This window comes from Somniosus microcephalus, chromosome 22 (genome assembly GCF_052327205.1).
Source record: "Somniosus microcephalus isolate GS21.2 chromosome 22, FLI_Smic_1.0, whole genome shotgun sequence".
Lineage (NCBI taxonomy): Eukaryota > Metazoa > Chordata > Chondrichthyes > Squaliformes > Somniosidae > Somniosus > Somniosus microcephalus.
The window spans coordinates 53,846,049-53,872,843 of NC_141008.1; the positions used below are offsets into that span (position 1 = coordinate 53,846,049).

At 42.2% G+C, this 26,795-nt stretch overlaps 1 protein-coding gene across 1 annotated transcript in view; it reads right to left on the reverse strand.

The window, feature by feature from the left end:
- rpa1 (replication protein A1) overlaps positions 1-26,795 on the reverse strand; it is a 55,051-nt gene that overhangs the window by 13,762 nt on the left and 14,494 nt on the right. The window contains exons 5-12 of the mRNA XM_085964759.1: positions 23,943-24,031; positions 22,665-22,745; positions 21,709-21,841; positions 16,056-16,158; positions 7,946-8,014; positions 5,835-6,027; positions 5,258-5,397; positions 3,383-3,531 (exon numbers count right to left, since the gene is read on the reverse strand). Of these exons, the coding sequence (XP_085820885.1) occupies positions 3,383-3,531; positions 5,258-5,397; positions 5,835-6,027; positions 7,946-8,014; positions 16,056-16,158; positions 21,709-21,841; positions 22,665-22,745; positions 23,943-24,031 (957 nt within the window). The remainder of the gene's footprint in view (positions 1-3,382; positions 3,532-5,257; positions 5,398-5,834; positions 6,028-7,945; positions 8,015-16,055; positions 16,159-21,708; positions 21,842-22,664; positions 22,746-23,942; positions 24,032-26,795) is intronic.

Here is a 26,795-nt window from a genome sequence, read left to right on the forward strand (position 1 = left end):
TGACAAACATCACAACATATACATGAACCTCCACAGCATGAAATTTCCTAAATCCAACTTATGCCATCCAGGTCAGATGTAGGCACAGCAGGTCCCAGGCTGGTGTTGGGTCAAATGTTGGGCATGGCAGGTCTAGGATGGGGCAGGCAGATGAGGGGCAAGGCCAAGCTCGAGCTACACCTGATAGTCAGGGATGAGTGCAGGTGAGGGGGATGGGGAGAGAAAAAGAAAAGGCTCCTGGTTAAGTTCTGGCAGTTAGGCTGAAAGTAGAGAGAGGGTGGGCACCAATGTTCCCTGTAAGCTGTGCTTTTTTCTGTGCGGCCTGTTTCGTTTAGTGCGCAGTCCCTTTAAATTTCCACGCATGCACAGTATTTTCACTGGAGAAGCCAGTGAGCGCTCTGTGCAGGATCTCTCCCTTTACTGCACGGCTGCGCTGCTTAAAGGGAACATTGGTGGGCACAGACTAGGTCTGGTAGCACTAAATGTGGAATTAAATATGGTCAATAGAGGACAGCAACAACTTTAGCAGCGACCAATGAGAATATTCCATGAAGGAGTAGAAACCAATTACTAAGTTGTAGAAACCAATTACTAAGTTATAAGGGACAATGGGAGCTTTGGCACTCGCATGCTTCCACAGTCCAAATCAGATTGCTAGAAAAAGGGTAGACACGGATGGGCGTGGCTCTACATTTCTTCTTAAAAAGGCAGTAATTTCAGGCAACTTACTACTGGGGCCGGTGAGGACAAAAATAATTAACATGGCCTTATTTTTCTTGCCAATTTTCTCCATTTCCTTCTGAACACATGGACTTCTTACTGGGGCATGGTTCCACAGGCTCAGTACCTTGTCTAAGCAGATGTTCATGCGCAGGCCTAGACAGTAAAGACCAACTGCCTATTTGACTTCAGGAGCCTCACTGTGGTGCCCAATTCAGTCCTCACTCGACACCCACACCTTCAACAGGGGTGCATCAAATAGCGATCAGGACAGGAATCCTGGGGATTTTCCCCTCACTAAACCAGGGATATTCATGCCAACTGCTTGATACTGACAGTCACTCTGGTTGGGATCAGTCGAATCAGCACGGCCTGGGGGATGGAAGCTAAAAATTGCTGTCGTGTACGATTTCATTCTGAAAACCCACTGATATTGAGGAGCCGAGAAAAAGAAATTTAAAAATGAAAAACAGAACACATGCTGGGAGTAAATAGCATACAAAGTATTAAACTATTCCAGTCCTGATTCAAAGGTTTTATATGAGGGGGTGGTGAAGAGGAGATGACAGATATAAGCTACCAGCATAAATTCCAGGTGTATTAAACACATTTTTATAGATTCAAATACATTGCCCAGCAGACAACAGAAGTCCTCACAGAACCAGATGTTTGGATTCAGCATGTTAGACTGGATGGCATAAGCTGATAAAACAGGAAGTCTTTTACCTCTGGGAGGAAGGGCTTGAAGTCAGACCAGGTGGCACAAAATGTGTCTGGGGAGCTTCACTGAATTCCTGGGAGTCCACAACATAAAACTGCCCACAACTCAGCACCAATCTCCTGAGAAGGCGTAGGGCTGACTGATGTGAAAGAACGGTGCCACTGGTGGTACTTATTGAGGGCGGTGCCTCAGGCACCTTTGGAACATTGTACTGGGAGCTTTGCCCTGGATTTAGCATTTGTTGTACCTGATCTGGGAGTGCTCCAAGCAGCAAGTCAATGCGTACAAACTGGAACACCTACCACCAAACCCTTTACTAGCATACAAAATAACAGAAAAACATCTTTAAGCATAAGATATTCAGAACTATATATAGCTTTTAAAAAAGCTTAATTAATTCCAGTAACATTTGATATATAACCTTTGTGCTAGTTTACTTAATTCCAAAACAAAGCCTACAAAAAAACGCTATAGGGAAAGGGCACAGCTTGGTGCTTACAGCGTGGATAAACCTGCTTCACACTTCCATGGTCACAAGTTTGCATTCCGCAAAGAAGCTAGGTTCACATTAGGGTCATCTAAACGTTGAATTTGCTGGCTCAGAGGTATTAATGTTCTCTTTCAGTGCAATTTCCCAAATATGATAGCACAATTTCACAGATGCTCCTGTGTGTACCGTTAGGTTTCCATATCCACATCAGTCAATATAATGCATCTGTTATACAAACTGAAAACAATCTTCCTACCCCCACTATTGCATGCGAGCAATGGAAAAAAAAAAGAGGCTTGCATTGCGTGTCTGTAAGCTGAATTATTGATAGAGATCCTATAAAACTACAAGAAAGATTTTCACTGTTGACACCAACTGTCAGTTGGCTGCAGTTTCCTTAGATGTACTGGCAAGACAAATGGGTCCTCTGTAGATTAACATACATCTAATCCAAAACAGAATTTCAGAGAGTCAAATCAATTTCCCTTCACTCACTGTTTTAAAGATGCAATTTTCCCCAAGTTGCTGCAAAAGTATAAAAATAGACGTGTGTATATAATGCACCACTTTTTAAAAAATTCTTCCCAGTACCATTCACTCTGAAATGGGAGAGATCAATTTCAGAAATGTACGTCGCTGACCTCTGTTCTTTAGCCCCTGCTAGTCATAAAACCAGCTCCTGAGGGCAAAGATCTGAGGCCAGTAGGGCAAGTACGCATGCCTTGAAAATTAATCTTGTTCTGCAGGAAAACTTTTAACATCTTCATAATGACGCTGCAGATGCTGCTTTACCTTCAAACGTAGCAGTCAGTAAAATCAATGCGGCAACTGAGGCTCTGCACAGTTAAACGCACAAACTGTTTTCAACAGCTGCCACACGGTATCACGAGTTTGTACATTTGTGTAGAATAGGCATAAGATCTGCTCACATCTCTTAGCATCCTACAGCAACAAGTTAGGGATGCGCAATTTATTTTTCTTCCTTTTATGGGGTGAATGAGTTATGTACACCCAGCTCACGAGAGCAGTTGCAAATACTGGTAATTGCACGTTCATTCATACAAGTATAGCATCTGCGTGAAGCAGTTTCAAAAGTGCTAAACTTGTTTAAATCAGGTGTTGCAGCCCAAACTGACTACAGAGAGAGTCTCACTCTAGAGCCAGATTCAGGTTTCATTTATATTGGTTTTCACCAATGCTGCAGTTACAAGACTGTTTTGCACAGACACTATAGTTGTAGTAAAAAACAGAACATGCTGGAAATACTCAGCATCTGTGGAGAGAGAAACAGAGTTAACATTTCAGGTCAATGACCTTTCGTCAGAAGTATACTGTAGTTGTAGTGCCCATATACCCATACATACATGTACAGCACATTGAAGTTCCAAACACTATGCATTGGTTAGTTTCAGGGAGAGGGATCAAAAATCAAAAACAAAATCTTAACGCACCATGACCTCAGTTTGAAAGCCTCTGGAATATCAGGGTTGATCATTACGGTGCTGGATGACAAAACAGAGAGAGATCTGCCACCAAAATCTGAAAGACGGGCTCCTTTAATAGCCACCACCGGCTGCTCTGATCCATCAAATTTCTCAGCCTAGAAACAGAAAATAAGAGACAAGGTTGGAAGTTCTCTAATTCTCACTAAAGACCATTTAAGGCAAGAAATTTCAGCGTTCTCTGGCACAGAAAGCAGGCAGGCAGGCAACTATTCCAGGGCCTCGGCAACTGGTGGCCTTGAGCCGGGCACTCGTGATAAAATGGCCAAAGGTAGCGCTTATGAGAATCTGCCCCTTCCTGTCGGGTAAGCACCTTGCTACTGTTCAGTGTCTCTCCCAACAGTACAAGCCAGAAATCACAAAATTGTCACGTTAGGAATCAGATACAATACCATCTGCAAATCATAGAATCAATGTACTGACACAGCAACTGACCATCCAGCCTGTGCCAGTGTTATTCTGCACAAAGCCTCATCTCGCTCTTTTGCAGGCAGCCCATACCCTTTAATATTCCTCTTTTCAAGCAATTATCTAATACCCTTTTAAAAGTCTGTATGGACACTGCTTCATCAGTTTGTGGCAGAGATTGCCACATTCTAATCACTCCATTTTTTGTCCTACCTTTCGCTTGGAGTATTTTTAAATTAGTGCCCTTGTCACAATCTCTCTGATCAGTGGAAACAACCCATCACTGAGGAGCTTCATTAGGTCACTCCATAGCCTTCGCAGCTCCAACAAAACAAGACCAAGTCTTTCTTCTCAATTATAATCCCTCATCCATGGTAACATGTTAGTGAAACTACACTGTACCTTTTCTATTGCTTTTATATCCTTGCTATAACAGGATACCAAAAACTGCAACATAAGTTCAATATTACTTATCTTTATATTCTATGGCTTCAGAAACAAAACCGAGATATTCGGGTTGCCGTTATGGTCTTATCAACTTGTGCTGCCATCTTTAATGACCTGGGTATCTGCATACAAAGGTAACTCTGCTCCATTTAAAATCTTAAGGTGTACTTCCTTTCCCCATTTTTATTTTCAAAATTTGTTACTTTAAATCGGCACTTGCCACCTATCTGCCCATCCTGCTTGCGTATCCATGTGCTCCTGCAGTCTTTCACAATCTGTGATATCCCCAAATTGGTTCCAAAAAATCTTGATATTTTACTCTCAATTGCAAAGTCCAGCTTATCTATACATTAGCAGTGTCTTCTACCACTACCTAAAAAACAAATTAATTTGTCTGGATATTGCGGATACTGTAGTTGCAAACTGGTTTTATATCCATCTATTTCAAAAAGGATGACAATCTTCCAATTGTATGAAATTCTATAGCACAGAACCCACAAGATGAGATGTAATACACAAATCAAGGGTGAATTGATTGGAATACAGTGTTGGGATGATGACTGGGTGCTTCCTACCCTTGGGCTTAAATTGATGCAGGACAGGACACCTTACTTAGGCACACACAAAAGGGACAGTTAGAAATGTCTCAATAGTTGGCTGAAATTGTGTGAACTTAACGTCCAGTGACTGACTTTGCTGGGAAGGGCCCAAGGAAGAATGAGATGCAGAACACCACCCACCCTATCGCAACTGCACCTCCGAGGAGAGCACTGTATTGGTGTAAGCCACGATCAGAAGACTGATGCCCATTGCTTCCCTCCCAAAAGGCTGCAGCACAGAAGTATGCAAAGTTATCAGAATTCAGTCAATAGCCAATATAACCAATTAGCATAAACTCTGCTGCAAGAATATTCACACAATTTCAAGTACTGAAAAACTATTGATTCATTTGATCCAAAAAAAACTTACATATTCACCCCACAGCGTAGCACTGACAATTTTCCCAGTCATATCCAACAGATAAACATTTCTTTTGGATACCTCTCGATTGTTTGACCTCACTGTTATCTTAGTGACTTCTTCAAATGACTTGCAGACTCCGATAACATCTAGAAAGAGACATTTAAAAATTGACTAAAGGATATACTATCAGAACAGCACAGGAGCACAAATACAGTACAAGAACAAGTGAAATGCCCAGCGATTAGTGGCCCAGGACTAATCTGGGTTGAAAGCTGCTCACCCCAACTTCAAGTCACAACAGCACAGCCTCCTTTTTCTAAAAAAGAAGTTTTTGGTGCTCATTTTTATTTTGTTTTACAGGAAAAAGCTGCCAAATTACTAGGTACCACTTTAATCTACTTCCTAGTGGACAGATATTAAGTTGCACTAGCAGAGACTTAACAGGAGATGAGGCATCCAACACATTTCCTTTTTTGTTAACTAGTTTCCAGACAGCACCATCCAGTGACTAGAAGCAGTACTATAGCAATACGTTGCAAATTACTGGCTTGTACCAAACTTCCCCCTAAAAAAAAACCCTCACCAAGCATTGTATCTTTGTTCTTGTTTTCCAGCTGATCTATCGGTATAAACTCAAACTGGACTGTGGGCAAGTCATCTGCATCATCACAGGGGATCACAGTGGTTTCATTATTAAACGTCATCTCATAATCATTCTTCACAGATGTATACTGTTTGTTGGCAGTCTTCAATGATCCTTTCGACACAAAATATACCTGAAATGACAAAGCAGATGCAGCATTTCACTCCACTGCTTTTTATACCACTGACGAAGTTTGATCATCTCCCCGCACCAAATCGCACATTTAAAATCAAACTAAACCTCCACATGTAGGTCATAAATAAAACAGTTCAATGAGGTGAAGTTCGCCACTTGCACAAGCAGACCATAACTATTCACATTACTTGCTGCAGGCCTCACTTCTTGCATTTTATTTTTGAGAGCACTTCGCACCTCCTCCGAATCCTCAACATGCCTCTGGCCAAAAAAGCCCCTTCTCAAGAGGCACAACGCAACAGCTCAATGAAGACACCTTTCCTGATCCACTGAATGGCAGAACAGGCTCGAAGGGCTAAATGGCGTACTCCTGTTCTTATGTTCCACCTCCCCTAGTGAGCAGATGTCCAACTCTCACCAAATACTGGGGTGATAGAGAAATAAGGAGCAAAAAGTTTAGTGACCCCCCCCCCCCAAAATATGGTGCTGTAACATGCTTACTGCCACCTCATATTTAGCATTTCTCACTGCCAGTCTATATTTAAGCAGAAAATAAATGGACTCTGGACACTGATCTGATGTCTGAAGCATTTTCAGAGTAATCTATGGCTTTTGACAAAGGACATGACTGCTGTCAATGAAATAAAGTAGATGCGCCTGTGCCGCTGCAGTGGTTTTTTGGTTGTTCTCGCCAGACTTCCCAGATTGGTGAGAAAGGAGGGGAGGGAGTGGGGAAGAAGAGATCATTGCTGCCGAACTGAGCTGCGTTGGGGAAAGTGATCGTTGCTGCCGAACTGAGCCACGTCAGATGAAAAGTTGATTGCGTGTTTCTATCGGCTTATGAACTTTAGCATTTATGCGCAGAATGCTGCTGCGCAGCTTCCAGTTCGTTAATAGCAGCTTCTGGTTCATTGGCTGCAGTCACTGTTTGACAAAAGACAAGGACAGCACCTCTACCGGCGAGAGGGTGTAATTACAACGTGGAAAGTTTACACAGGCAGTTTTCGTTATGAATGTGGACTCAAGAATTTATAATGGAAAATGTTGACAGGAAGTGTATACAGATACAAAATCTTTCATAATATATAGATTTATACCCTAGTTCGAATAGGGACTCCAAAGCAGGCATCAAAAGTACGGCTTCAAAACTTCACCCCACAATCTCAACTTCAATTATATTGTTAAAATGGTCACAATCCACTATATACCATACCATATCCCCTTTGCTTTCTCCACACTCATATCACATTTAGACATTAGGACACAAGACAGAAGTATCTACAAGGTAGGGGACACAAAGTCTTCTCTAAGAGAGACATTTAATCCTGAACCTCTGATCTTCCAAGGAAGTCAATCAGCACAACTGTAGTGCTGGTGTGAAGAGTTTGACTTTCCAGTGATGCTAAAGTTGTCGTGAAAGTTCACTGTCAAGGTCCCAATGGACTCCAATGTGAAGTGGAGACTCTCACCCTGGGCAAGGGACTATTGCTACACTTGAGTCACCCGGACTCCAGATTTACATTATAAATTCTTAGCGTTGTTGCAAAGCAAAACTACTTTTCAGTTGCAAGTATAAATGAATTCCACAATATTAAAGCTATTTTCTTTTATATAAACGACTATGTTCCAGGCGCCATCTAAATAAAGGTAATCAACACCTTAGTACAACAGTATTATATAGAATTCACATTGAATATACAAGTACTCCTCCCCCTTCCAAGGTCACCTTCACTTTGGAAACAAACAGTCTGCACACAAATCTGCAGTTTCTCCAGGCCAGAACATGCATCATGAAATTATTTCAAGCTTAGGCTTAAGAGATTTTAGGAATACAGTCTAATGACCAAGTCTGTAGTTCTCACATATATTAAGTGTTGTGGTGCATTTCTACAGAATTATAACATGGGTCTCTTTACCTTATTCACTTCAATGAGTGGGAAGTACTTATCCACCTGCTCAGTGAAAACAGTGGCTCGAATTTCACCCTGCAAAACCAAGCAATTAAAATCAATAGGAATTCTGCATCGACTCAAAGAAGATTTCTACATTAAGATCAAAATGAATGAACTTTGATTGCAGCCAGCAATAACCACCAGCAAGCTCCGTGACACTCGGTCTCATTCGCCCCACCACGCTCCTCCCATTCGGTGGCCAGAACACAACTCCTCCATCAGGAACCTTCCCACAGGGTCTCCGCTGAGATCAAGAAATTACGGTGCAGGGAAGTCACAGGTGAGAAACCATGTTCCAATTGTGTCAGTGGGACAGTCTAACTTGTGCTGTTTTATGGTTAGTGCAATTCATTGAAAAATCAATGCTACCAAACTATCCCATTAAATCGTCAGCTTTGAGAAAAATCACTTCCATTTACTTTTTAAATGGAAGTTCATTGTATTTTAACAAGCAGTAGTAGAATCTATTTTAGATATTGCTGTTCTTTCAACCAAACAGCTCCTGATTATCTGTTGGAAGAAATTAACAAGAGAACAGAAAAAAATACAAGACTCAGTTTTACACAAAGTGTTTGTAGAACATTAAGAAATACCAATAGCTATCAAAAGAAGTGAAAAATTGACAGCTGAAATTGTAAGCACTAAGTTTCAACCAAAAAACCCTGCAACTTCATGCTCGCCGATCCTGCTACATAAGTGAAAGGACAATGTTCAGAAGTGGCCTTAGTGGATCTTCCTGTTAGAAGCCTTTGTTTACGGGTGGAGAGAAAAGAAGGGTCTTCGTAGCTGTAAGACAACATTACTGGATTATACAGATCCAAACCAACATTTCTCTGCACACAGAGTGTGTCACATGGGATCCACAACTGGGTGGAAAGTGGTCCAAAAGGAGCATCAGACTTTTAAAAACATCACCAAGGCAAGAATATTATGTTCAAGTAGCAAGAAAAGACAAATATGGATATGAATATAACAGTGCTCATCATGATAGATATACAAAAATTGCTGCAGTCAGAAATGAAGAATGGATTTGCAGATGCAAAATTAGCCTGCAATCATATAGAGATGAACAACATATATGGATGTAAAGTTAAAAGTATTACTAGTTATAGATGGATCAAACCAATACCACTCAGAAATGTTAAGGAGGCCATAATTTAAAAAAAAATAGCAGGAACAATTGAAAGTAACAGGTTAAAGCAAATGACATTACATCAGGATGGCAGCAACAAGAAGTCCTGAAAATCAGGCAGGTTTGATGAAGAGCGTGCGATCCATTCTTCCAGATTACAGCCCAGGCATTAAAGATGAAAATTCACACCATGTTTAAATGTCAAACTCGGACATAGCAAGGGTAAAAAAGAAACACAGCTCATGGATCCCTCACGGAGAAGTATTTAACCACCTTTGAACACATTTAGAGCGTTAATGCAGAGAGTTGCTTTAGGCCTACTTAGGTTCGGGGAGACGCACACCATAAGTATGCTACATTATTTAGTTTCTGCATGACTTGCGACTTATGTTACAACAACTGATCCAGGATGAAGCATACGGTCTGCGGCTTACAAGAGGTATGGACTTCAGAATAAGGGGGCATAAATATAAGATAGCCACTTACAAATCAAATAAAGATTTTGAGAGGAATTGCTTTACACAGTGGTGGGAATGTGGAATTCACTGCCACATGGAGAGGATGAAACAGATAAATTTGAGACAATTGAGGGGAGGCTTGATGCATACACAAGGAAGAGAATAGAGGAATATGCGAGTAGTGTGGAAAAAGGCCCCTTGGGGAGGAGCGATCATAATATGACAGAATTCATTAAGATGGAAAGTGAAGTCGTTGACTCAGAGAATAGGGTCCTGAATTTAAATAAAGGAAACTACGATGGTCTGAGGCACGAGTTGGCTAGATGGATTGGGGAACGTTACTTAAAGGGTTGATGGTGGATAGGCAATGGCAAACATTTAAAGGTCACATGGATGAACTACAGAATTTGTTCATCCTGGTTTGGCATAAAAAAACAAAAAAGGTGACTCAACCGTGGCTAACAAGGGAAATTAGGGATAGCATAAGATCCAAGGAGAGGACATATAAAATTGGCCAGAAAAAAATCAGCAAACCTGACGATTGGGAGCAGTTTAGGATTCAGCAAAGGAGGACAAAGGGATTAATTAAGAGGGGGGAAAATAGGAGAGTAAGTTTGCAGGGAACATAAAAACTGACTGTAAAAGCTTCTATAGATATGTAAAGAGAAAAAGATTGGTGAAGTCAAGCGTAGGTCCCTTGCAGTCAGAATCAGGGGAATTTATCATGGGGAACAAAGAAATGGCAGACCAATTAAATACATACTTTGGTTCTGTCTTCACAAAGGACGACACAAATAACCTTCCAGAGATGTCGGGGAACATAGGGTCTAATGAGAGGGAGGAATTTCAATGAAATCAGTATTTGTAGGGAAATGGCGTTAGGGAAATTGACGGCATTGAAGGCCGATGAATCCCCAGGGCCTGATAATCTACATCCTGGGGTACTTAAGGAGGTGGCCCTAGAAATAGTAGATGCATTGCTGGTCATCTTCCAAAATTCTATAGACTCTGGAATAGTTCCCATGGATTGGAGGGCAGCTAATGTAACCCCATTACTTAAAAAAGGTGGTAGAGAGAAAATGGGGAATTATCGACCGGTAAGCCTGACATCAGTAGTGGGGAAAATGCTAGAGTCCATTATAAAAGATGTAATAGCAGAGCACTTGGAAAACAGTGACAGGATCGGACAAAGTCAACATGGATTTACAAAAGGTAAATCATGCTCGACTAATCTATTGGAATTTTTTGAGGATGTAACTGGTAGATTTTTTTGACTTTCAGAAGGCTTTCGATAAGGTCCCGCATAAGAGATTGGCGTGCAAAGTTAAAGCACATGGGATTGGGGGTAAGGTACTGACTTGGATAGAGAACTGGTTGGCAGACAGGAAGCAAAGAGTTGGAATAAACGGGTCTTTTTCCGAGTGGCAGGCAGTGACTAGTGGGGTACCGCAGGGATCGGTGCTAGGACCCCCAGCTATTCACAATATATATTAATGATCTAGACGAGGGAACTAGATGTAATATCTCCATGTTTGCAGACGACACAAAGCTGGGTGGGCGTGTGTGCCGTGAGGAGGATGCAGAAAAACGCCAGTATGATTTGGACAGGTTGGGTGATTGGGCAGATGCAGTATAATGTGGATAAATGCGAGGTTATCCACTTTGGTGGCAAAAACAGGAAGGCAGATTATCTGAACGGCAATAGATTGGGAGAAGGGGAAGTGCAACGAGACCTGGGTGTCCTTGTACACCAGTCGCTGAAGGTAAGCATGCAGGTGCAGCAGGCGGTTAAGAAGGCAAATGGTATGCTGGCCTTCATAGCAAGGATTCGAGTACAGGAGCAAGGATGTCTTGCTGCAGTTGTACAGGGCCTTGGTGAGACCACACCTTGAGTATTGTGTGCAGTTTTGGTCGCCTTATCTGAGGAAGGATGTTCTTGCCATGGAGGGAGTGCAGCGAAGATTCACCAGACTGATACCTGGGATGGCAGGAATGACGTATGAAGAGAGATTGGGTCAATTAGGCTTATATTCGCTAGAGTTTAGAAGAATGAGAGGGGATCTCATTGAAACTTATAAAATTCTAATAACAGGACTAGACAGGCTAGATGCAGGAAGGATGTTCCCGATGGCAGGGGATTCCAGAACCAGGGGTCACAGTCTAAGGAGTAAGCCATTTACAACTGAGATGAGAAGGAATTTCTTCACCCAGAGAGTGGTGAACCTGTGGAATTCTCTACCACAGAAGGCAGTTGAGGCCAATTCATTAAATATATTCAAGAAGGAGTTAGATATATTTCTTAAGGCTAAAGGGATCAAGGGATCTGGGGAGAAAGCTGGGACAGGGTACTGAATTTGGATGATCAGCCATGATCACATTAAATGGCAGAACAGGCTCGAGGGGCCGAATGGCCTACTCCTGCTCCTATCTTCTATGTTTCTATGTTAATTAGAGCAAGAGGCAGCTTATGGGGAATATAAACACCTGCATAGACCAAATGGCCTATTTCTGTGCTGTAGATTCTATGTATGTAATTCTATGCCAATCTCTTATCCTATTGCATTAATCAAAACACTGCAGACTAAATTCCAGAATCTTGCATTGTAATAAGGATTATCCTACTGAGTTGCCTTCCTAATAGAAAGACTATGGCTGCACTCTAGATCCTTTTACCTTGTATGTGCTAACATTCAAATTACTCCAGGAAATGAGATTTTGTTATATAATTCATTGCAGTCTGTTATATTTTGTGATTAGATGACGCAGCAAGACCATACATAATTTATTGTTTAAAACCCTTAGTATAATAGAGACAAAATTATTGGAATCATGAAGAGTCAGGTACGAAATGCATCCCATACGATTCTCTCAAGTTGAGGTCAACTGCTTAATGGAGATCGTGATTTGCATAGTTAACTAAGTGCCTACTCTGCTGGGTATATAGTTTCTGTTCAATATTGCTCATTAAAAGTTATATCATCAAAATGTGTTGCAAATGCACTCAAAGCAGCCGGATAGCTTCAATGCTGCAGCACTGGGACTCCGAACTGGAGGCAACAAACCAGCTCCTGTTTGAGCAGCATTCTCACTTGGGCTTCAACAGCTATGGGCGGCAGGGGGGAAGAGACATTTGCCAGTTCTGGACACAATGTGCTGACAGGAGTGACAGCTGACTAGGAATGTGGAACAAGAAGTGGCACTGGATCAACAGAGCCTTAGAAAGTACAGCGAGTTACATTGAGTCTACAGCACAGAAAGAGACCATTCTGCCCAACTGGTCTATGCCAGTATTTACGCTCCACACGAGCCTCTTCCCACCCCTCTTCATCTCGCCCTACCAGCTTACTCTGCTACTCCATTCTCCCTCATGTGCTTGTTTAGTTTCCTGCTAAATGCATCTATGCTATTTGCCTCAACCATTTCATGTGTTAGCAAGTTTCACATTCTCACCACACCTCTGGGTAAAGAAGTTCCCCCTGAATTTCCTATTGGACTTATTTGTGACTATTTTATATTTATGGCCCCTAGTTTCAGTCTCCCCATCCCAAGTGAAAATATCTTCTCTACGTCTACCCCATCAAACCCCCTCCATAATTTTCAAGACCTCTGTTAGGTCAAACCTCAGTCTTCTCATTTTGAGTGAAGAGAGCTCCAGCCTGTTCAGCCTTTCTGGATAGTTATAACCTCTCAGTTTGTAGTGTGGACATAGGACGCTGAAGGAAAGCAATATATCTGGGGCACACAACCACTAAGAATTAGAGCACGCAGCGCTAGAGTGGGTGGGATATGGGTCTGACAGGCTCCAGCATCTCCAATGGGTGGGGAGAAAGAGGGGGAAAGCAAGAAGGAAAATCAAAGGGCAGTCAAGACTGAGCAACAGCTTGAGCGATGCCCCCTGGCAGGAGAGGCAGGGTGGAAGCAGACTGCCTGCCCACTCAGCTGCAGTGTTGTTCAAACTGTCGTCTCTCCAGCCAGAAGTCCCAGCGCTCTGGGATTGTAACAAGCAGTGGCGGCTGCTGATCTTTCAGACAGGTGAAGCACAGCTACATACCTAGCCATGCCAGCACGTTACCATGGCAACAGGCACTCACTGTGTAATCTCACCACCAACCTCATAAGCTGCAGATTATCTTTTTCTAACTGCATTGCTCAACGGTTGTTTTCTTTTAAACTTTTACATGCAGGAATGGACTTTAAAAAAAAAGTTAGTTTTTTTTTAAAGTTGGAAAAAACCGAACTGGAGTATCACCAGATTGCTTGGATAAGTTTAGCTGCTTGCGGTTGCCCAAAATACAGTGACAAACATACGCATCCTGGGAACTTTACTGTGCAACGTCATCCCTCACACTGCCTATTAGTCAGGAGAAGATGATCAGGCCAGCTGACAGGGCTTAAAACAGGACAGCCAATCCGCCTCCGCCCTGCGGTTAAAATTGAATTTAACAGAAGGGTCAGGATCTTTCCAGCGGGACATCCTCCCTCACATTGCCATGGTAACTCGGTTTGGGGGGGGGGGGGGGGGGGGGGGGAGGGCAGCGAGAAAAAAAAAAAAAAAAAAAAAAAATCGGGCGGTTGATAAATTTAGATACCTGGAACTTTGTCAGGAAGCCTGTGCAGGATTCTAGTGCCTGACCCGATGGGCCGCCTCTGGTAATAATCAAAGACCAGGTGGAGTTGAAGATAGGAACAACTGACACTAATGGCAATTCAGCACTTGCACTGAAAGTATGTGAGCCATACAGGGCAAGTTCCGTTCTCAGTCAGCAGAGTTAGTTCATCTCAGTTTAAATATCTTCAACACTCTTGGGCTGGGGGAAAAGACGGATATCTCCACTCTTAATCCTTACCCAGGGCAAGGACTGGACTGAGCTCAACTGTGATGCTTCTCCATGATCAAATAAGCCTGCTTACACTCACCACCATCATACATGGGTAATTGCTTGAGGTATCAAAAGGCGATGGTGTTTGCTCAGCACGGTGGCATAGTGGTTAGCACTGTTGCCTCACAGCACCAGGGACCCGGGTTCGAATCCGGCCTCCGGTGACTGTGTGTGGAGTTTGCACATTCTCCCCGTGTTTGCGTGGGTTTCCTCCGGTTTCCTCCCACAGTCCAAAGATGTGCGGGTTAGGTTGATTGGCTATGATAAATTGACCCTTAGTGTTAGGGGGATTAAATACGTGGGGTTACGGGGATAGGGTGGGATATGTGTTGGTGTAGGGGTTACGGGGATCGGGTGGGATATGTGTCGGTGCAGGCTCGATGGGCCGAAATGGCCTCTATCTGCACTGTGGGGTTTCTGTGATTCTGTGATATCCACACAATGAGTTAGCATTTTGGGTAGAGAGAAAAAAAATGGGGCATAACATTAAAAACACTTCAAATAATTATACAATTTAAAAAATAAAAAAAATCACATTTGTAAAATTGGTCTTGCATGTTGCCATTTCAGGTGAGGTAAGCACGCAGTTAACAAAGACTCACATTCCTGCAACTCCATGCATTCTGAATTGAAGTCAGTTAATATAAAACATTTTCACATAAACCACAAAAGATCCAGCAGCTGGGAACAATTCACCAGCCCACTTGTTAGAAAATGATGCAAAGGGCCATCATAAATTACACCATTGAAAACCTTTCTGATATTAGCAAAAGGGTCAAAAGCCTCATTTGCATAAGATAGCTGCCTTTAATTGTAGCATTCTTTGCAGCTGCTAAAACTACATTGTAAATTAGTGGGGAATATATAAATTCAGCATGTGCACTCAAGCCTTTGGAAAATGTTAACAGGTAGGCAACAGCACTGGATCAACTAACAAGACTTCGATTTTTTCGCAGATATTTTTGGCATGGCAATACGAAAATGATATCTGAAAGGCGGTTTGTCAAATCAATTAGAGAGTAGCTCTAAATCCCTCCGTTAAGTGCAATAATCAGGATAGTCTGAAACCTAATGTTGGATCAGTACTGGCTGTGCCGACCACAGAAAATCAGCTCATGGCAGGTCTTCAGAAAGCATGGGACAGTCTGGTGCCATGCTGTGAAATTTTTGACCTGCGCAGTGCTCTAACATACAAACAAGTATTTGAAAAACTATTACCAACAAATCATTTAAAATAGCATACTGGATTTTTTTCCTGAAAAAAAGCCTTAATGATAAACCCAACATGGCTAATACAAAAAATTAAAACAAATCAATACACAATTTTAAAAAGGTTTAAAAAATAAGTCCATCAACTCAATCAATAAGTTGACTTTAAAAATGCTCTAAATACAAACCGTCCTAACAAAGATGGATTGGTTTAGGTCACCATGTACAAGGATCTCCCTTAAGGTCTAGTCAAGCAGCAACTGAAGATTGCCCCCTGCTGACCAACACAAGGTTTGCTGCTGAAGATGAAGCAGTTTGCTGGGAACACCCCCTTGTGGCAAGTGAACAAAGCACAAAATTGAGTGCACAGAAACATTCACAGAAAGGATTCTTACACTCTCATCCAGCAGCTCCATGGAAAATAGCTTCCCTTCTCCACGGGAGTTGCTCCATGTTCTAATCTGACTCTTATTGGTAACACGAGCCCGGATGGTCCACCTAGGGAAAAGGCGAGATTTAATAGAGCCTTTTTATTTTGCAACTTAAAGCCAATTCAACAGAATAGACTCTGCAGAGAGATTATACCCGACAGCCTTGTTAATACTCTGGCACGACAGACAAAAATCAATTTGTAGAATATTCTAAAATGTTTAGCTACTTGTGAAACATTGCACTGGATTAATGCAATCAACACAAGAGAAGCAGGACTTCCTCAGGAGACAAAACAGAAATTCTTTATTCTGTGTGTCGCACATCTTGAAAACTTTCTTCAAAGTTACCCATGAACAAGCACTCTTGGAACACTGAAGCTGTCTGAGGTGGCAGCAATGCGATTACAAACAATTGGCGGGGGGGCTCTGCTCAGCCGATGCTTTTTCCCCACCCCCATGAGAACTTGAATACACGCACAAATATTTGAAGTCTGATCAAATCTTCAATTTTGTTCTGCCCGAGTACTCGCCACATTTAAAACAAAACATCCATTTTATTTGCTCATCTGAAAATTCCCCAAGGCCAGGTCAAACTCAGTCAGTAGCGACATTCCTGGCAGAACAGCATTAACATTCAGAAACATTCTTACACGTAGAATACAGCAACTTCTACATATTTTATGTTGTATCCGAGTTAATAAAGGCAGCAAATAATATACTGACTTCACCCCCCCACCCTCCCCCAATCCAGAGTGTTACCCAAAGAATCACTGCAATTTAGTGACAACGCCAGTGGCTGCTGTAAAGTACGTGCACAAATCTGTAGATGTGTGGAGGTGTCCTGAACTCTCCACAGTCTCTTCATTCCACCCCACCCCCACACACTTAGTTGAGAATGAGTTCTTCCTCGGAGGGAAATGGTTTTTTAATTATTTATTTTGTATAAAGTGACAACCAACTTGTTTGGAAATTGCACACATCCTAACAACGAGCTAAGAGACATTTACCAGAGAGCAGGTCTCCTGCCTAAATCAAATCAGGAGTAAAGGATCGTATGACACATCTCAAAAAAAAACCTTCCTCCTCTCTTCCCCTTGGTCTTAGACTCAAGAAAAACAGCCCTTTTGTTAAGATACAATAAAAGTCCTCCTTGATCTTGAAATGGCTCAATTACCTCAGTTTTGGACAAACTTCAACACAGGGCTTAAAGACAAAAATTATGGCCATTTTTCTTATGAGCGTAGTTCAGACACTCACTTCCTCTTACCCATCTTACAATTTTTCTCTGTTTGACATTTCTCTCCTCCATCATGTACCTCCAGCAGAGGGCCAGATGATATACACTCAGGCTTCTAAAAACAGCTACAAGGAAATATACAAAGGCAAGCAAAGTGACCTGCCCTGCCATTTTCAGTTGCTGTGGAAAAGTGCAGCCCTTGCTCACTGCAAAGTGATACCATTGGCGAGATTAAGTGTGTTGTTACTAGCTTTTTGTGGTATCACAGTATTATGCTATAGCAAAACAAAGACACACAAGGCAACATTCATCAATGTCGTTCCAATATACTTCTTACATATTACTATTAATTAATTAATCACCTCAAAATGCTCCCACTGCTACCAGCAACAGACCTGTAACCCCCAACTTCCTCCAGCCCTCAGAGTACTCTACTTTCCTCCAACTCTGCCCTCTTCAGCACCAGCACCGCGCCCCCCCCCCCCAGCACCGCCCCCTCCCAGCACCGCCCCCCCCCCCCCCACCCACAATCGGCAGCCGTGCCTTCAGCTGTCTGGGCCCCAAGTTCTGGAATTTCCTCCAAAAACCTCTGTCTCTCTCCTCCTTTAAGACACCAGTACCTCTTTGACCAAGCATCTGGCCACCTGTCCCAATATCTCATGTGGCTCAGTGTCAATTTTTGTCTGATTACGTTTCTGTGAATTGTCTGTTTTACTACATTAAAGGCGCTATATAACTGCAAGTTGTTGTTGTTTATGCTACATTTGGATAGAAGGAACTTTTAAGGTAGGGTGGTATACAGGCAATCTGGGGAGCCAAGCGGTTAACACAAAACCATGAATCAGCAATTTATTTAATATCAAGATTTGGATGGTGAAGGAGCTAATCTTTTGGTTTGTCTCTGTTGTGGCTCAATGAGTAGCACTCTGAGCCAGGAGGTTGTGGGCTCAAGTCCCATTCCAAAGATTTGAGCACAAAAATCTAGGCCGATATTTCAGTGTTGTACCACTGTGCTGCATTGTCAGAGGTGCAGTCTTTTGGATGTTACATTAATCCGAGGCCCCGTTTCTCCTCGTGTGTAAAAGATCCCATGGCACTATTTTGAACAGCTGGGAAGTTCTCCCCGGTGTCCTGGCCAATATTTATCCCTCAACCAACATCACTCAAAAAACAGATTATCTGGACATTATCTCATTACTGTATGTGGGACCTTGCTGTGTACTAATTGGCTGCCACATGTCCTACATTGCAACAGTGACTACGCTTCAAAAAAAAACGTACGTAAAGCGTTGAGATGTCCTGGGGTGGTGAAAGGTGTTATATAAATGCAAGTTCCTTCTTTAACAGATGCCTATGGCTATCCACATGGTAGGAGGAAAATTTCAAAGAAAAAAAAGTAATACAAGGTAAAAGGTTTCAAATAGAAATAACAAAGTGGAGAAGGGCAAGATTCAATGCTTTAAAGTATTAGGAATAAACTATTGAAATTAGGTTCATGGAACTGGCAGAGAGATATTAATGGGATCACAAACATGGCTGTAAAGGAGGATTAAAAAGTCATGGCACAAAATGTGATAATAGAGACCTATTACTAGCAGAGGTGTGACATTATTAAAAGCAACAGTGCATCTTTCAAAAAGGACAGACCCCAGAAGCAAAATGGGTAGATTAAACAATTAGGACAACAAAGTAATAACTTCTCAAAAGCATTTTGGGTGAGGTGCTGCAGACGTTTATCTACATTGGGAGTAATAAATTTGGCTTTAAAAGCAATAAATCATGGCTCAAATTTACTCGAATTCTTTGAGGTGGCAACTAAATTAGCAGATGATTATCGAGATTTGGATTTTCAAAAGGCATTGATGAAGATCCACATGCAAGATTGAGGCTAATAGAATTACCAGAAAATCAGCTAGTTGAACTGAAGACTAGCTAAATAGGATTCAGAAGGTGACAAAAGAAAAAAGTCTTCATCTGTATGGCTTGTTTTTTTTTTAAAACAAAGTGGGGAGTGTAGTACAAAAGTGAGGAAGTCGTCCATAGCCAGTGTCAGACCCCCATCTGGTGCACAGAGTTCAATTTTGAACATTAAACCTCAGGAAAGATGTATTGCCTTGGAGGGGTTACAGCGCATATTCACCTGAATGATACCAGGCTTTAAGGGTTAAATTATGAGGACCGGTTGCATTAATTGGTTCGTATTCCCTTGCCTTTGACGGGCGATCTAATCAAGGTCTAATGATAAAAGGATTCGATAGCTTCACTGTGTCTACCCTATCTCCTCTGTTGGGGAGTCCAGAACAAGGGGGCGCAGCCTTAAAATTAGAGCTAGGCCGTTCAGGGGTGATGTCAGGAAGCACTTTTCCCACACAAACGTTACTGGAATCTGGAACACGCTCCCTCGAAGGCTGTGGATGCTGGGTCAATTGAAATTTTCAAGACTGGAATGCATCAAGACATTTGATTAACATTAGTAAGTCCACATAAATAGTTCAATGGTAGGACACATTATCTTCAAAAATTACACCAACATATTAGAGGAGGCTCATGAAAGAGTGGCAATGAAGAATTTATTAATCAGGGCACAATGAGAATGACAAATACATTTCATCATCACTGGGGAAATATTGAGTAATGTTGGAAGGGAGGCATGATTCAGACCTTCAAAATGACAGGCAACGATGATGTAGTTGTAATTACATTATCTGGTGATATGGATGTTAATTTATTTAAATTAGCAGATCTCCCATGGTGCTGCCTACACTATTTTATAAGTGACAGCAGCATTGTGTCATGTTCCACACAATGCATTATATAACAAAGGATATATGTTTGTCTTGATAACCCTTTCCCAACTGGCATAATACCCTTATTACTGCTTTGGGGATAGCTGTCTGCTGCAAGGTGTTTAACTTGGCCTATTCCTTTAAGGCTACAAAGAGCCACAGGAGCACAGCAGACCAGACAAGTGATCTTCGAACTGCTATCTTACTCCCAGTGTAGAAATGCTCCAAATTAGGCACATTCCAAGCAATGTTCCTTTTTTTGGGTGCGCTGCCCCTTTAAACAAGCTGCGCAGCCCATTCAAATTGCCGTACACGTGCAGTTTTTCCTATTGTAAAGCCGGAAAGCGGCCTGTGTGGGAGCTCCAGACAGCTGCGCGGACTAGAGAGAACATTAATCCCAAGGTTAATTAGAGGCTGATTGCAGAGGGAAGTTTGTGTGCGTGTTTTAAAAAAAAAATCAGCAGCAGTTCCCGCTTTCCTCCCGATTCAGCAGGAAGGGTTCGTTCATTGGACCCTTGATGCTCGAGATCAGTAGCTGCTTGTAAATCCTCAGCATCTCCCTTTGGGCCGAGGCCAGGCTTTCCAGGTCAGCAGAAACCAGCAGCAAATAATTGGCTCATTTTCCATTTAAAAAAAGATTCAATTGTGATTTGTAGCTAGGTTATATGAATGCCTGATTTGGCCCAAATATCAAGTACGATACTTTCAATAGTGTAGGACGCATGTGACAAGACAGAGATTACAGAACTAGAGGACACAAGACTAAAAAAAACTTAAATGAAATCTCCCTCTGTTCAGGTAGTAAATACAGAAAGGACGCCCAGTAAAAAGCAGCGAATGCTAATTTGATTCTTAAGTGGATATATATTTGCTTAAGACAGTTTGAAGGTTATAGGGCCAAGTGTAGATAAAGGTGATCACATACTCCATGTATTCCTGTACTGCTGGGACGATGGAAATGTCATCTGTGAAATGCAACTTGCCATATTGATATCCTACAATTCTGCAAGATTACCCTTGGGAGTTAGAGATTAGCCACAGATGTTGATCTTCCTCAAATTTTTTACCTGTTATTCACATCCCTCAGGAGATTCAATAAGTAGCATACAGTCCATGAAAGAGCAAATTATATCTGGGCTATTGAAATAATGGGCTTGATGAACCAAATAGCTTCCTTTTGTGTCCTATGCTGTTATTTACGGAGATGGATTTTGCAACTTACAACGTATGCATGACATTTTACCATGGACAGAATTGTTAACCAAAACTGTAGATGTTGCAAAGCAGAAAAGTGTGGAGAATGACCTAGCTAAACAGATTACAATTTTAATGTAGAAAAGTACTGTAGTGGGATTTAAACATCCATCATCTAAACTGAAGACCAAATTAATTGTGCACTTGCTATCAACTAGGTTGCGTTTGAGAGAAGGCAAGACATTAATTATCAGATTCCTGTGAAGAAATGTGGACGTACCGTTAACCTCAGATAAACTGAACCCTAACCCAAGTGGTTTACCAGTACACTCTTAAGTAGGACCAAGCCACCCACCCACAATCATTCAATTTGGAACCAGAACAAGTTGAGCTCACTTACTTGGACTGGTAGGGGTTAAGGCAAGCGATGGGCACCACTTTCATCTGCAATGCTTCACTGCTGTTGGGTAGTCCTCTGATACCGCCAGGTTTGCTAAATATCCTGCTCTCACTTTTTGCTGGGGTAGTGTGGACTATAAAAGAAAAAAAGACTTGCATTTATATAACCACCTTTCACAACCTCGGGACATCCCAAAGCATTTTACAGCCAATTAAGTACTTTTGAAGTGTAGTCACTGTTGTAAGGTGGGAACAATATTTTGTGCACTTTATGCCATCCTTTTTTTTTTTCTTTTAACAGTTAATACTTATGCAAGGCTCTGGGCTGTGTTCATGGTCGATTTTAAAAATTCACATTCAACAAAATGAAGTGTGCTAAACAGCTGGAAGAATCGGAGCAAATTAAGACTTTCCTTTTAAGGTTTCCTCTTCATTATCATTTACTAATTAGAATGATAGCACGTTACAGCACAGGAGACAGCCATTCAGCCCATCATGCTGACTCTCTCCAAGAGAATTCCACTTACTCCCATTCTCTGGCCTTTTAATTTAATTTATTTTTTAAATACTACTTTTTAAAGTGAGGAGTTTGCGCTTATTAGGGTTAGGCTCCAAAATGTTAATTAAGCTTTTTAGAAAGGAGTTCCAACATATGTATCATTACAACCAGAAGTCAGCATTTGAAAAAAAAAAATAACCATGTGTCAGGTACCAAGAGGGGGTCAGTCGCAACCCAATTTACATTGGGAATGAGCCATAGTATAAAAGTCAATTATTCCAATTGTGCTACCCATTAATTCAGCATAAGCCTGTTAAACCTCATGAATAGGCCAGGATAGATAGCATGGCAACTGGAAATCTCACACCAGGAAGTGCTTGGGGAAACCATTAAAAAAAAGCCTCGCACTGCACCGAATAAATGCCTAATAGTAGGAGCTTGACACTATAATTTCTCACCTGAAGCAGCTTCAGATGCATATCCATTTTGCACTGGTTTGACGGTTGATGGGTTGACAGCAGCTGACTGCTGTGTCTGACCTGTGTAATCCAAAAATTAAGAGTGTTGGTGATCTACATCAATTAAGAATGAAAATATTCTCACAGCCTTGCAGAGACCAACCATTTTGGATCTGAAAATTTCCAAAGAAAAAGAAAGCACTTTGCTACTTAACTGTAGATTTACCTCATTTTAACTGGAACATGGCAAAGAAAGATAGAATACACACAAGTCGCACCGTTACATCATTCAATCAGAAGTTTCTTCACATGCCGAGCTGCTTTAAATGCGCAAACATGCTTTAAATGGGCCAACATCCCCAGCATCGAAGCTCTGACCACGCTCAATCAGCTCCGATGGATGGCTCATATTGTCCGCATGCCCGATATGAGACTCCCAAAACAAGCGCTCTACTCGGAGCTCCGGCACGGCAAGAGCGCCCCAGGTGGGCAGAGGAAACGCCTCAAGGACACCCTCAAAGCCTCCTTGAAAAAGGGTAACATCCCCACCGACACCTGGGAATCCCTGGCCCAAGACCGCACAAAGTGGAGGAGAAGCATCCGGGAAGGCGCCCAACACCTCGAGTCTCTTCGCCGGGAGCAAGCGGAAGCCAAGCGCAGGCAGCGCAAGTCAACCCAAGCGCCCCACCCACCGGCCCCTTCAACCACCGTCTGCCCCACCTGTGACAGAGACTGTAGGTCCCGCATTGGACTCATCAGTCACCTGCGAACTCATTTTTAATGTGGAAGCAAGTCATCCTCGGTTCCGAGGGACTGCCTAAGAAGAAAAAGAACCTTAACAGACTTGGGAGAGTGCAGGTTTAATCTCAGTTCTGTGCCAAGTGGCTGCAGGGATACTACAACTGGAATTAGCATCCCTAGGGTAGGGAAGGGAAAAGGGGTCAAAGCTCCGCTCCTGATCACCGACCAGCAAATTCTGCACAAGCTAAATGGGTGTGGACTTTGCGCAAAAAAATGGGATTGGCTTGACTGTAATAACTCCATAAATAGCCTGCCAACACTCAAGGGTCTAGGCTAGCCACTTGGGTGGAGTAGCAGCATGTATCCACAGAACCATACCCAGCAAGGAGTCAGTGCTTTCAAGAGAGGTAGGGAGGGAACTATATTCGAGAGAGAGAGAAAAATGAAAGCTCAGCTTAATTTATGATTTTTTGCATACATACACACCTATAATAAAAATTAAACTATGTGAAAAACATTCTATTAAATGAGACTTACCTTCATTGATTGGTACTGGATTACCAATTTTCCCGTTCACCTGATCGGCTGTTCTGATAACTTTCAAGTCAACGATCACCACTGCACGTCTAGAACGGAAACAAATCAAGTAATAATGACCTCTTGTTTAGCCTACTAAATTGCAAATATTTTAATTATATGGATAGTCACATGTGGTCATATTTTGAAACATTCCCAGCAAGAGGCGAGACAATCCAATCTACAGCAAAAGATTGAAATCCTTTTTATAACTACTTTAGAGGAATGTGAATTTTTAAAATAAAACTTGGCACGGAGACAGTAGGTTTCTTGCAGGAAATAAGGTAGCAATCTAATGGAATAGGTTTAACAAATTGGAGGAAAGTAATTTCAGAACTGAACCCCATACCATTAGCAATGTTAACTTACTAGATAAATCTCATGATATTGCCCACAGTAAATCAGAGGATAGTCAAGTCATTTTTGCGTCCCGAACGCCCTGTTGAAGCCACCTGCGTTGCTCTCATTAAATGCACTCTCGTCTGCTGCTTCTCCCCCCCCCCCCACCACATCGTTGCCCTGTTGCACCACTCGACCACTGCCAAGCTAATCGACTGCTGCCCCACAAGCATACTGCATTCTGTCCTACAATATCACCCATGTGCTGCCAGCTGTGTACTGTGCTTCAACATTCTGGTGTGCGCCACTCACCCCTAAAAACACTGCTCCACGGTTCGTCGCCCTCCAGAACATCACCCAGCCCCAAGATGCAACTCCTGTCCAATCTCCAACACATGACTTATTCCTAATGAGGATGTGAGGGTGTAATTACAATATGGCAAGCTTTCCATTAAGTCAAGACATAGGAATTTATAATGGAAAAGGTTGACAGGAAGTGTGTACAGATACAAGATTTTTAAATATTTTAAGAGGGAAAAAGGAAAGGAGAAAATGAAAATGAGGCAGATTGAGCAAAAAATGAAGAGCGAGCTTGCATTCATATACAGGAAACTTTGTGATATCCGGCACCGAACTGTTGCCGATCTATCAAAACTGCCAGACAGACCAGCGCTAATGTTGAAGCATACGGAGGTTTTCAGCTCCGTATCTGGCAACAAACACTGTTGCAACAGCTTCTAAACAGTCGGCCATACCTTGGAAGCGTCTCTGTAGCTTAGCAACAGCTTCAGAGAGACTTTGCAGAGCCCGACTGTTGAAAAAAAGCCACGAGCAGAAAAAAAACCTAACAAAACGGCTCCTGATTTCTGCCGGTGGATCGAGGTTTCCGGGCATACAACCTCCGGATAAACCAAAGTTTCCTGTAGTGCCTTTCACCATCCTAGGACTTTTCAAAGAACTTAACAGCCAATTAGCACACAAGATCCCACAATCAGCAATGAAATAAATGACCAGCTGATCTGTTTTACAATGGTGCTGGCCAGGACGCTGGCAAAACTCCCTGCCCATCTTTAAATAGTGCTAACTGAGGGGGCAGATAGGGCCCTTGGTTCACATCTCATCTAAAAGATAGCATGTTCAACAGTGCACCACTCCTCAGTATTCCACTGAAGTGTCAGCCAAGGTTATGTTACTCAAGTTCTGGAGTGGGACTTGAGCCCACGTTCTTCTAACTCACCAGCGAGAGTATCATCACAGATCCAAACCCGACCACTTGTAACTGGCGCTGGAACATTGTACAGGAAACTCTCTTAACCGGCACCTAAATAACCTGAAATCTGTTAACCGGCAAAATTCAGGAGTAGGTTCAGGTAAGTTTTACTTCATATTAGTGGCAGTTCCTGGATCGGTGGCTGTGTAACTGGGGTTCGTGCACTTGTTGCTAAGCAACAGGGACGCTTGGTCTGTGGCCGAGTTCCTGCACGTTGCTAAGCAACAGGGAAGCCTGGATTTGTTGCTGTGTACGGAGCTCTTGTACCTTTTAAACTATACCTCTCTGTAATCCGGACCTTTTGATAAACCGGCACCACGCTGGTCCCGCTGGTGCCAGATAATAGAGTTTCCTGTATCTTGTTCTCATTTCAGGTATTCGGCTAATACTGAGCCAAATGCAAGTGAGTCACAGCACTGAAAAGATTCCTAGGTGAGGATTTGACTATTTTCATCCTCGTCATAGGGCGTACTCTACTTTTGGGTTAGTCTCCCAATAAGGAATGTTTCATACTGGATACATTTGTTCTCGTCTAGTGGAATTATTTTTGGACTTTTCAGTGTTATACACTTATATGTTCCTGTAAATATGCAACTGGAAGCATTGGAACAGCACTGTTGAGAGACCAGTTTCATGAAGAGCCTGAGGAATCATTAGATTGTGTATAATATTGGCGACACCTGATGTACACAAAAGAGCTTTTGTGATCCAGTAGGATAAACTTGCAACAAAATGTGACAGGTTATCCAAGCAGTAAATAAAAGCAGCTTGTGGCATTTAACAGAGCAATGTATATTTAATCTTTATGGGGCGTGTTAGGTTAAGTGCTGTGTGTGGAATGGTGCATGGCAGCTAAAGAGAGAATATGATCCTTTTCTCATGTTTCAAATTGAGTTTGAATCCAGCATAAATTTTTTCATATGTGCAGTGTATATTAGAGCTAGCTATGGGCATGGCTAGATTCAGCACTGAGTAGGTAGTCTCCATTGTCAGTGGGTCTTTGTAGTCTGATACCAGGGCCTACTTCCAAGGGAGAGACAGCTACTCTCAGCACGATGGTGGTTCCTTCAAGCCCAAGTTATCTTTCTCCATTACAAGACTGGATATTGTACATTAAATGCAGCAAGACAGGTGTTGGAAGTTATGAAGTTGAGCCAGTGTCAACCTCTGAAGATGAAATGCTGCAGAACTGAACTTTGTCCTTT